This window comes from Rhipicephalus microplus, chromosome 1 (assembly GCF_043290135.1).
Source record: "Rhipicephalus microplus isolate Deutch F79 chromosome 1, USDA_Rmic, whole genome shotgun sequence".
In the NCBI taxonomy this organism is placed as follows: domain Eukaryota; kingdom Metazoa; phylum Arthropoda; class Arachnida; order Ixodida; family Ixodidae; genus Rhipicephalus; species Rhipicephalus microplus.
Window position 1 is genome coordinate 139383514 of NC_134700.1, and position 12476 is coordinate 139395989.

General features: G+C 43.7%; 1 protein-coding gene across 1 annotated transcript in view; it reads right to left on the minus strand.

Annotated features, from left to right (window-relative positions):
• Positions 1-6413, minus strand: part of LOC119177835 (nose resistant to fluoxetine protein 6) — a 66355-nt gene extending 59942 nt beyond the window's left edge. Inside the window, exons 1-4 of the mRNA XM_075867382.1 lie at positions 6130-6413; positions 3762-3967; positions 971-1079; positions 376-472 (exon numbers count right to left, since the gene is read on the minus strand). Coding sequence (XP_075723497.1) covers positions 376-472; positions 971-1079; positions 3762-3967; positions 6130-6370 — 653 coding nt within the window. The 5' untranslated portion in view covers positions 6371-6413. The remainder of the gene's footprint in view (positions 1-375; positions 473-970; positions 1080-3761; positions 3968-6129) is intronic.
• Between the last annotated feature and the right edge of the window lie 6063 nt (positions 6414-12476).

Genomic DNA, 12476 nt, shown 5'->3' on the forward strand with positions numbered 1-12476 from the left:
TTCGGCACACTCGCAAAGATGAGTTTCAACGTTTACCGCAACTTACGTTTGTAAGCGGTGCACATAAAAGTTCATATTACAAACGTTGAATACTATGGCTCCCATTTCCACTGTACTGCTTGAATATCAAGCACTAAACTTTTTCCACAAGGAATATAGAGAGACGCCTTCTAGGCTACATTCCAACCATGCATGAAGAGGTGCTATGCCCGTTCAAAATATTTTTGCTAAGATATTGATTTTGTCTTCTAGAACTTCGTTAACATTGAGATCCGAAAGTATGTTTTAGTGCTGAATAAGCAATGAAAATTTGACTTGAAGATGTTCCTATCAGCACAAGAATACACCTCAAGCTTTTGGATACAAGAAACATACGTGACAACAACGGCAGGGATATCGGACGCCAGCGCCCGGATTCCTCTTCGGCATCTCGTTGATGTTGAGTTACCGCTGCAGCCAGCTTCACACAAAACTCAAAAAAGAAAAAAAAAATTATTGCGTTAAAGTGGAGCATTTTATAGGAACCGGTGTCTTTCTACGTATTCTATCAGGCTTCTTTTCAGTCTTTTCCAGTAGAAAATTATTTTTTGCCCACACATAAAGATTATCAAACAAAAACACAAACGTACAGGCACACACACGTGCGTGCACTTGCACTGAAAGATAGCAACCAGTTCTTGTAGAGTGAGTGGAGTAGTAAGTTTTCTTACATGAGGCGAGAAACCATAGTATAATTGCTAAAAAATGGCCTTTAAAAACAGTCGTAATTAATTCGATTTCAATAGGCACGTTGCCTACATCACATTTTACATAGGAACACAGTTTTAGAGTTTTGCACATTAACATCCTTTCAGCCTATCAGACACATCATCACGGTATTATACGAAATAGAGACTGCTTGTAGCACAGCACTTTCTAATTAAATCGTATAAGGAAATTCGGTTTCCGCGGAACCATGATGACCACTTACCAAATGTAGCAATTGCACTGACGTCTTCATTGGTGCAAGTAGATGGTACACAAGCTCCAATAGTGATATCCGCACCAGATAACTTCTTGCATATAGAACTTACTAATCCCTGAAGTACAATGAAACATTATGCTAGAAAACTAAAACAATATTGCCAAAGGGAGTGTAATTTTTACGAAAAACATATTATCAGGATAACTTTCATTGTAAAAGCTTGCAATCTATTTTCTAGTTTAAAAACGAACGCCGTTGATTTTCCGAGGTCAATGGAACTCAATGAAATTCGCTTGGCACGTTCCGTTGAACATTTCCGTCATTTATGCCAAATTACGGGCTTGAGAGTTGCGTTGACTGTTTGCAAATGAATTTTAAATATTGCTTTGAAAAGCTCATCTCGCTTGCCAGAATTATTGGCAACACTGTCTGTGTGACGTCATGTTTGGCATGTCATCCGAAATGACGCAGCCGATGGCATTGCTACTTCAGCCACTACAGCGTTTATTGTGCTGTCCACAAAGTGACCGTGTCGGTCTTTGGCATGGGAATATAGCACGGGAATATATCACGGGAAAGCTTTTTTCCTTCCTCGGCGGTGTTTGAACAGCGCTTCACTGGTCTGGTTTTCACAGTTTTCATACTACGCGTACTCGGAACCAGCCTACCACCTCCAGTTCTTACCGAATAGAACGTCATACGCAGACAGGGTGCCCGGTCAGGTTGCAGTTTGGTTTTGCACATTTTTGCCTATTAAAATTCATTTTCAAATTTTCTCAGCATTCCAGAATTAGGCTCATGACAAGAGTGTCTCATGAACATAACATCATTACCTTGACATGGTTGAAAAATTGCCAGAGTTGGCCTTTGAGGTAAGCTTAATTTATTACACATCGACAAAAGCAAGCGCACCTTTAGGGTATTGTCCCAGCCTATCAAAATAGAACGCTCTTTAGAGTGAAAGAAAAGGTAAAGTCCAGATTTCATCTTCGTTTGTTAGGCAGAATGTAATGAGAAGTAACGCACCATAATTCGAAGAAAAATATAGGGGACAATATTACAAGTGATTGTTGTGAAAAAGTGAAGAAGGAAAAAAGTGGATGAATCTGTAGCTTGCCATTGGTAAAGAACGCACCTGCGACCTTCCAATAACGCGTCCGATGCTCTAACACTGTGTTATGGTTGCGGTCATCCCCGCGTGCCCGTTATAGGGTAGCCATGTGCATTTAAGTGTGTGTGTGTGTGCATTTAAGTGTGTGTGTGTGTCGGCGTAGTCTAGTGACGAACAGTGACACATAAAATCGGGCGGCCCGAGAGATAAAAAAATTATTGTCACTGCCACTGCCTTGTGTATATAGGGGGGTGAAAACGTTGACTTAAGTGGATAGTTGCTTTTGATATCCACCCCTCTAACAAATGTGTATTAGTGGAAATGAAACCATTATTACTATTATTCTTGTGGAAGACGAGAAAGAGTAGCGCAGAACACGAACAGCTGGCCCACAGCAAGGGCGCCGTATCTTGTGTCTTTATTTAATCTAAATAAAGATGGTTCACTGGTCGTAATCTACGACCAGTGAACCATCTGCCGACTCGCAGGTCAAGGGATGGAATCTCAGCTTCGGCGGTTGCATTTCCGATGGAGGAGAAAACATTGTAGGCCCGTTTGCTCAGATTTTGTTGCACGTTAAAGACCCCCGGGTGGTCGAAATTTCCGGAGCCCTTCACTATGGCATCTCTCATAATTATATGGTAGATTCGGGACGTTGTATCTCACATATCAATCAAACCAGTGAACCGTAAGTGCGTCCTCGAAGTCCTTCGGCGCTGCGGAACTTCTGTAAGAGGAACGTCCTCAATCCTGCAGCCCTTGTTACTCCTACTGCAAAAAGACCCCAACTTTCGCCTTGTGCTAAGCACCATTTCCAGGAAAGAAGCTTAGGTACCTACCCTAGCTAGGCTCGCTGCCATCAAAGACCCGATGGTTCAAGTCATGTTTCCAGCTGATCACGTGGCTTCTGACCAAGAAGGCTCTATTGCGCGTGGACTAAAGAAAAAGCAGCTTGAGCATTAGCCCGAAAATGAGAGCACTGAAAGAGGGTGATACTACAAGACTTGAACTTGACCCTGAGCGTTTGCCTATGCCTATCAACCCACTCCTATACCCCTCAATGTCCCACAAGCATCGCAGACGCCGACGCTTAGTGGAGAAGGTCGTGGTGCAGTATGAACAATTTCCTGCATTACAACACAACTTCCACAAAATAAGCAACTCGAGACCAACTAACAAATGCATTCACTTTGTAGGAGGCGGTCTCGTGCGGGTGGCAGGTTTTTCAAGTCACCACGGGAGTACCCAGCGTGGCCGAGGTCCACACCAGCCATCTTGACAAAGCTAGCTTTGTCTTTCAGAATAAATGGCAGTTGAGCTGGACAAGCTGCTGCGTCTACTGAACCGACAGGAACGACTCAGCCAGTGCGTCCAACCACAGACATTCACAATTGTGGAAGACAAGAAAGACGAGGGCAGAATAAGGACAGCAGGCTCACAGCATGGGTTCAGTCTCTTGTGTCTTCCTTTACCCTACATACATTCGAACTTGTCAACATCAAGGCAATTGTTTTTGGCTGAACCTTATTATAAAGCTTGAACTCAAAAAAGTTAGCCTTTTTTTAGGCAACAAAGGAAGCAAGAATAATTTTGTTCTAGGAGTGGCAGGCTGCCACCTCAATATATGGCAGAATGTCAATTTACAAGCCCAGACAAACAGCTCAAATTAACTCATGAAACACCCACCTGTTTGTCAATTTCCTGCTCAGAGTGAAGATGTATGGAGGTTAGACAGTAAGTGCTTGTGAAGGCGGGGAGGTGTTGCGAGTACTTGTTTGGAGCCGATAGTTCGGCAGCTTTTGGCAGTGCTTCAAGGCACTCCGAAAACAAGCCTAAGAAAGTGCGTCCTCCCATCATGACACCACTCTCCATTTTACCCGTACTGTCGAACACTGCAAATAAGATGCACTATTTTTAGACACAAAAAAAGAAAACTCACACAGAAACTTTACGCTAATAATGTTTTGATGATGGCACACTCCTATCCCTTTAAAATGCACACATAATTTAAAGGCTATAATTTTAGCAAGAACCATAATACAAGGAATTTTATAAAGCTTACAGTCTTCCGTGTTGTTTGAAAATTACAATATATTACTTATTTTTGTTTTAACAAGCGTGTTCTCGGGAAGAGTTTTTGCAAGTGACGCGTCGCACTAAGCAAGACAGCTGCAGTTCAGAAAGCAGCAGGCCGAGCGTGCGACGCATGACGGCCATGATCTTTTCTCTCGCTGGCGTAGAGCTATCGCCGACGTTCACCGGTACAATTTCTCCCCTAAAAAAAAAGGAGCAATCTTGCCAACATAAAGAAAAAAAGCTATAGGTGGTCATACCAGGTTAATTAAGCCACGTGACCAGAATAGTTTCGCGGCCTCGGCAGCGATGATCAGGTGAGGGGTCGACCGGCTCGATGATGTTTACACAATGAATAAACTTGGCTATGCAACCAACAGGTTATAATAGCTATGGGGAGACAAGTTCAAGTGTCACGGTCAGTGTTTCAAGGTTTATTGTGTATGAGCCCGATAAAATACCGCAACTTTACATCTTTGATTTTGTGAGAAAAGGTTTCTCTATAAAGCGATTGATACTAGAAAAATTGGCCCCGTACCTGCATGTAACCTGCAAATGTTGTCAAAAGACGATAGTCTTGTGTGTGGAGAGAGTGAACAAAACTTTTATTTGATATTCCGCGCAAGAAAATTGGTGAATGGTATTCCGGAGGCGCTGCGTTGGAGCGGGCAGCGGTTGCTCACGAGCTGATCAAATCATGTCACACGTGAGCCATGAGCGCCATCTGGCAGTTTCTTTTGAAAAACAAAGTGCGTGCCTGTGCTCGCTCGTCTCAGAGGTGATAAGGTGTAGAACGCGAGGCGACGGGTAGGTGGCAGCACGATCTCGCCTGAGCAAAGCGTTGGAAACATTTCGCGTTCCGTGCAAGCTTTGCATGGTAAGCGCAGCGTGATAAGCGCTACAGTCTTTAAAATTACTTATGTATGCGTTTAATAGTAATATATGCATGTGCAGAATATATGCGGGTTGTTATGGTGCTCCAGACATTCGCAATATTTGCCTTTTAGGTCACAATAGCACAAGCATGAACGCTCAACCTTGAGCAACATTGGTGGTCGCTGCGGATAGGGTCGGCCGTTTCAAGTACCCGATGCCGGTAAGATTAAACAAACAGACAAACGTACAGACAAACAGACAGACCAAAATTTTTGCGTCGAAGGTCTCCAAGAAAGACTAACGTCTTTAAAAAAGCCTTTTATGTAACCAAAGAGAAATTCTAAAAGCTCAATGCGGCACGGCCGCAGTAAATCTTCAGGCACCAGGTTTCTGTGAACATTTATCTTTGACTGATTGAGTATTAAGCAAGAACATCTTTCTTAGAGTCGTCATTCACTCAAGCTAGGCTGACTCTGATAGCATTTTTCATTGGATAATCTTACAAACATGCAGAAGTCATTGATTATTTGTAGAAGCTTGTACTTATTGCAAAATATTAGCCATTCAAAGCTACATAAACCACAACTTTTCACTTTTTGATTCTTAGTTTCAGCACTGACCAAGGTGTGTTTAAACGCGACCTTTATTATTAGTAATATTTTATACAAAAAGTTTGATTGTGTGCATCTCAATAACCATTTCCGAAATTGCAACAAAACTAAATTGCGTTAAGCCACTTTTGAAAAACGTACCTTTTCAAGGACCACCAGGCTTGAAGTTTAATTGTGTTTGGAAACAGAGTCATGCAATTCTTTGAAGTCAAGGCAACGTACAAGATAAACTTATTACAATAAATTTTTTAGCGTACGACTGCTACAAAATTATATTGTACGCGTTACAATCAGTGCGAAATCTAACAAAACATCGAAATAAACGACAACCTATGTTCAGGTGCCTGTGGTGACTTCAAGACATTTTACAAAATCATAAAATGAAATTATCATATGCCATTTTGTGGTGACTTATGCGTTAGTTTATTGTAGACACAAGGTTTAAGAAATTCCTTTTCAAGCCTAAGGAATACAACATTCTCCAATATACGTACTTTTTGTTGCCCAGTCGGATCCACTTTGCAGGTGTTTCACGTAGAGAGAAATGTCGTGTCGACACCTAGGGCTTATTCCAACTTCGGAAGCAAGCAATTCTTCAGGAACATACCCAAGGCTGTTGGACCACCTCGTTAAGGCAAGCGATGCTTCAGCCAACAGCAAAAAGTAAGAGGGTGCCAGTATTCGACAGTAGACATTTTTAAAAAAGAGGAATCGTGGATGTTTGCCATATGACATCGTCTTCTATCTCAGCTATGCAGAGTCAGGGCGAAGTATGATTGGAGAAGCCCGAGGAGCTCCAGTTCCTGAAGAAAAATTATAGCAGAAGAAACGTCACCATGACATTTATATCTTCAGGTGCCATCTGGAAAAAACTGTTTGTAAATTTGGGAGACTGGTACACTGTTGAATTCAAGCAGACAATCATTTTTTATTAAATATTATCGTGACAATATAATAAAAGTCTGTTATAATAACTAATCCTAAAGGGTTCATGACAAAGTCACCTTCCAATGGACGGTTTTTGTCGAAAAGCGAACATAAAGGGTAAATTGTGCTTGTACATGTGTGAAAACTGAACAATAAGAGATTATTTCAGACCGAAATAGGTCATAGAAGTTATCGGCTGCAAAAGCCGTCCACCAGCGGCGACCGCCATTTTTTTATGGCGTGCGTCATGTCACACGTGGAAGGAACAGTGTCGTCGTCTGCTCCCAAACACCCGCTTCTGCAAGCGATCAGTATGGCGAGTGTTGCTAGCCGCATGGCCTGCGCGTTTCAGAGGGCTGCAAGAGTCGCGTTGTGTTACCGGTACCATCACCATGTGCGGAGACGACGTCGTGTACGTTGCACATTTTGACTTCGACTGCATCGCCACCTTCTCAAGCGACGAAGAAAGCGTCGAAGCCGGTGTGAACCAAGATGTCAATGACCCTCACCATTGTAGCAGATGCTGGAGATGGCTTTTGCAATGATAAGTAGCTGTCTTTCAAGCGTGTAAGGTTAAAAAGCGAGCTTGGGATACAGGGCTTCGTCGAAGCTGCATTCGCGAGTTAGTGTTACTTGTTGCATGGAATTTGCAAAGCGTGTAAGTTTTTGTTGGCTAGAGCTGTTGCATACACGACTTTCGGTACTGAACATAATAAATAGGTGGTCGTAGCAACGCTTCTTATTGGGGCTGTTGTTTTTCCAATCGGTTGTTTCGTGCGGCATCTGTAAACTTTGGCCGAAGTGAACGGCATGTGAGTGTGGTACAAGGGTTGATCACAATATGTATTTTGGCGGAATCTTTACTTGATTTCTGTCGATGACATTCGGTTGCCGTAAAAAAATAGCAAGTGTGATGCTCATCCGTCGCACTGCCTACGAAGATTTCCAATAAATATTTATTTGTAGTGGCAAATGGCATACGAAATGCACAATCACAGGAAACTTCTTGACCTCCTAAATTGCTCGCTGCAAGCGCCATCACTACATGGGTGACGCGGTGGCATTCTTTCAACCCCTGCAAGTACTTTAGCTCCAGTTGAAAGTTTAACAATGCCGAAAAAACACCAGGCCTGCACAAGGCGCAGCACAGTCAGAGCGAAAGCTAAAAGAGGGACCTTTCAGAGCCTTTTATAAACACTCAATGGGTAACTTCTGAAAGCAAGCTTGCTGGGTATTCACTACGGCATAATAATAAAAATGTCTGTGTGGTATACTGTCATTCGGTATGCAAATAAGATAATGTGAAAGTTCGCTTGCAAGTGCAGCTGACCACAGAACACGATGGTCTTCCTGAATTCATAACGTGGAGCAGCTGTTCCAGCAAGCGGTCCCAGCTAGCGAGGACTCCCGTGTGGCCCGACTCTGAAGCCACTCGCTCGTTTATAAAAATATTCGGTTAAAAATTAACGGTTCGACCAAATTCACTTAAATTTCGTCTACTTAACTGTGAACGTACAATAACCAACCCACAAAACAAGGATTGTGGTTGAAAATTGGGTCACAGGACCCCTTTAACTAGGCTGTCAAAAATATATATGGCAAGATGTTTCTTTTGCATGTCCCGCGCACTTCCGCCACTTATCAGACGACGTAGGGTACGGTAGTAGCGAGGTTATACTTCTATGCAGACGCGCGAGAGCAAAAGTAGCCAGGGCCGCACGACCAACGATGATTATTGTTACAACGGTTTGGTTATACAGATGAAGATGAAGTACATAGTAAGCGCTCACAGTATATATTAGAAAGCTTTTTTGGCTCTGTTTTGGCCTATGTAGAATAAAATGCCTAGCTAGAAATAATGAGAATGATGCTCTAGTAGTCTGAAAGCTCTCCACCCGACCATACCTAAAACAAGTGGGGGAGGTCCCTCAGAAGCTCACTTCTCGCCGACCAGCAATGGGCTGTCTAGCAGGCCCACGAAGCGGCTGCCTGGTGCTCCCTGTCAGTCACTCGTGGGCGATGCCCGCTACCCGCTCAGCGCGTCCTGCACGACAATAATAGAGTTTTTTTTCAATTCATTTCATGCTCGTCGCAAAGCTAGCGTGACACGTGCTGCACGACCATGATGCGTGTGGCACACTAACGGGCATACTAATAGCGGCAACCGTGGTGCTGCCGGCACAACCGACGAGGGACCGCTTTGCACACAAGGGAGGGGAGGGGGGGTGTGCCCTGGCGAGTTCAAGGCGCAGGGGCAAGTGCTAGTGCCCATGTGCTTTTTAACGTGCAGTCTCTTAACTGTACTCTAAGTTCATGGAAATAAACGTTAATTTCTGTGTTTCACCAGACAATATCATTTCTTTGGCAGTACGTTGGTGCGAGCCTTTCCAAACGCTCTGCAAGTAGAAGTTTCAGTATATCAATTTAAGTGCATTTTTTTCACATTGCTCCCAGAAAGCAGACATCGAATGACTCATCAACATAGGGATCATATGCAACGGTTCGCTGCTAAAGAAAGTATATAATTACAAATTTATTTTGAAAAAGGTTGAATATAACCAAGACGCAGTATATTCGCCTTTTTCTTAGCCTTTAGTTGAACAAGTAGCAAGAACACGTGGTGTACACAGATTTGTTCACTGCCTGGCAAAACACTTAGTATTCGAGTTTTTTTGCGATAGAAATTATATCAAAACTCTCGGCTGGATTTTGCCGCTGGCGTCACTAACCGTATATGTATAGGTAAATAAATATATGAAAACGCAAACACGAAGAAAGTTCCAGAAAATACTTAGGCATGCGGAATCGAACCTGGAACCCCTGAAACATGACTGATGCGTTTGCTACTGAGCCACGGAGCAGCCCGTCCTGCAACATTCAAACTGCAAGCTATTTATATGTACCACTTATCTCTGGTGACGACAATTACGGAGGGAAGGGGGATCATTGTGTTTTCAGCATTACCACCAAGATGAAGCAGTCAGCGCACGGTGGTGGCGCGCACTTTTATCTTTCACGCGTACTTTGCCTCCCGGAAAGGAGGGGGGTGGACGTAAAGCCCCTAGACGATCACTCGCGCGCCCTTATCTCGTGAATGGGAGGGTCGTACGTCTTGACTCGCCTTTAGCGTTCACTGGGGCGATTCTGTTGTGGTTACAGGGCACCCAGAGGTCGCTGCTATTGTTGCGCAGTCTCTGTTTGCGAAAAGAAAGTGCTTTTCATATACGCGAATTAACAGATGAGACGCATATTAGCGTTTATCCGTACCTGTGAGTACGTTTTGCTCGTTATTTGTGCGTGAGAAATGCGGGCCAAGTTTCTATCTACTTGTCATTCTGCACGGGATCTTCCAATTTACTATCGCGTTCATTGATTCGCCTTTGCGGCAAAACTGATTTTTAAATTATATTTGCTGTAACAGATATTGGCTGTTGAAGTCCTTCTAGAGCATAAGGGTGGTAGCTGAAGTTTATTGTATATAGCTAGAAGAAACAAATAATCATCCCGCGACAAGACGCCATCAACAGGCAGCTAAAGAAGTCACAGTTTCACCGCGAGGATGAAGGAGACAAACGGGAAGAAGCTCAATTTATGTACCACGATGTTCAATCACAATGGGCGCCTCAAAATAACACTCGCAAGACGAAGTTGAGCTAACTGCTGTCGCAGCTCAACTTTTGAAGCGCGTCAAACAGACATAAATAAGGACGCAAGAAACAGAGGCATATTACAGGGTGACAAACCATAGGGCACTAACGCTACTTGTAGGGTACTTTGGGAATTCGCGAGGCAGTGTTGAGCAAGGGGGCGATGACGTAGGGCAAATTAAACATTTTTCTCGTCATTGGTAGGGGGAAAATGTCGAAAAACCACGCGACATATCGAAAGTTTGCGTTCGTGGAAAAATCAAAACTGAAGTTCTCTTAATTCCAAAGTCACTAGCATGAAAGTGAAAAGATAATATGTCAAACATGTTCGTGCTAGGTTTTTTTCACCTCTATATTGTCTTGATTGATATGTGGGGTTTAACGTCCCAAAACCACTATATGGTTATGAGAGACGCCGTAGTGGAGGGCTCCGGAAATTTAGACCACCTGGGGTTTTCTATATTGTCTTCCATCTGTTCCTTGCATGGAGGGTCTTGTAAGTTTTGGGTTGTTGATGATGATGTTATATGTGGTTTTGTGGCGCAAGGGCCATTTGGTGGCCAAAGTGACCCTGTCATAGGACAAGAAATGTGAACAATTAGTATGATAGATGGCTGATAAAGGCCTAAAATTTGCTGCGCTAAGGTGGGTAAAAACGGAAGTATAATGAGAAAAGAAAGATGTTCATAATACCGGCTCAGCTATCGTCACCACAAGACGAAAGCACAAGACCGGCGCCAGAGCACCATTATCTGGTTCCACCCACGTGCTCTTCAAGTTTTCACCTTCTTGTTCGACTCGCTCCATAATCATCTGTAGATTATGGTGATGGGGCTGTGTACCTAGCGCTATCCAATCTCAAAAAGTGCGAAGAAGTGCCAAGAAGAGCGCCATCTGAAATGCGACAATTTTCTACCCGGAAACTTAAGATTCTCTGTCACGTCATATATAACGACAGTATAATTCCATACTCGGCTAAACTACGTGCACTCACCGACCTCCGCAAACCAACGACTGTGCAAAAGTTACGGAGCTTTGTAGGCTCATGCTCCTACTTTTGTCTGTTCGTGCGCAACTTCACCTATATCAGTACGCTTTTGACACGTTTTACGCAGTCACATATCTTGTGAAGGTCTTTGGAGTGTAACCAAGCATTCCCCACCCATCGTAGTCTCCTCACTTCACCACCAATATTGCACCACTAAGATCCCATGGCGGGAACTACAGTGACTCCAGTGGCGTAGGCCTTGGCGCTGTTTTGGCCCAACCAAAGCTGGGGTTTGCTGGGTATGTCGTCGATTATGCCAGCAGAACCCTCACTAATTCTGATTGGAACTATAGGGCCACCTAAAAAGAATACTGGGCGCTTCTCAAGTACTGCCCCTAGATTGATGGCCGTGCTTCAAATGTAATAAGGGGTGACCACGCATTATGCTACTTGTCTTCACTCAGAGATCCATCGAGTAGCCTTGGCCGTCAGGCTTTCCACATTATATACCAATCTAGCTGGAAGCATGGCTAGGCTTATTCTCTGCAGCGGTGCGACATATTATTCTACTTTGCAACCACTTCTCCTGGCCACACGCTTTCAGCTCTTGATTTCGACGCCATCTCGTCATCACAATGCAATGACCCATGGGAGCTTCACATCTTGACGCGTTATCTGAGACACCCACACTTTTGACCTCTCGAGCACTGCAACGGCAGGTTCCTCACTTCTATATTCTGATTGGCCTTTTCTACCAGCACAGCTATTGAACAGTAGGTCGGTCGTTGCTACAAGTCATCCCCGTATGAAGCGCTGTACAATCTGCTCGTCGTTTCATTCTGAAACAAAATGTGCTCTGGATGGTGTTTTCAAGTCATACCAGCGACTACGGAAAAGGCATTACTGCTTTTCACGTCAAAGTGCATTGCATTGATGTCTTCAGTGACTACCGCCATGATGTCCTCAAGGCACACCTCACAGAAGTTGTGCAGCAAGAAGTTCATGAGGTAAGTCCGCAAAGTTCCTAGTGGATGTACACTGTTGAAACTACGAAGCCCTTCATTGTTCTAGCGGGAAATTCGTCACTACAGCTCATCTGGGGCAATAAGTTTGTTCGTCTAAAGTGATAGTTGGGGTGCGAATTTCTATAGAAGCTAAACTCATATGAACGACTGGACCAGCACCTTTCCGAATAGTCCTGGACTTGATGCAAGCAATTTTTTCTAATGCTTCGGTGTGAAAGTGCATGCAGATATAAAATGGAAGGCCCCTTTTATCC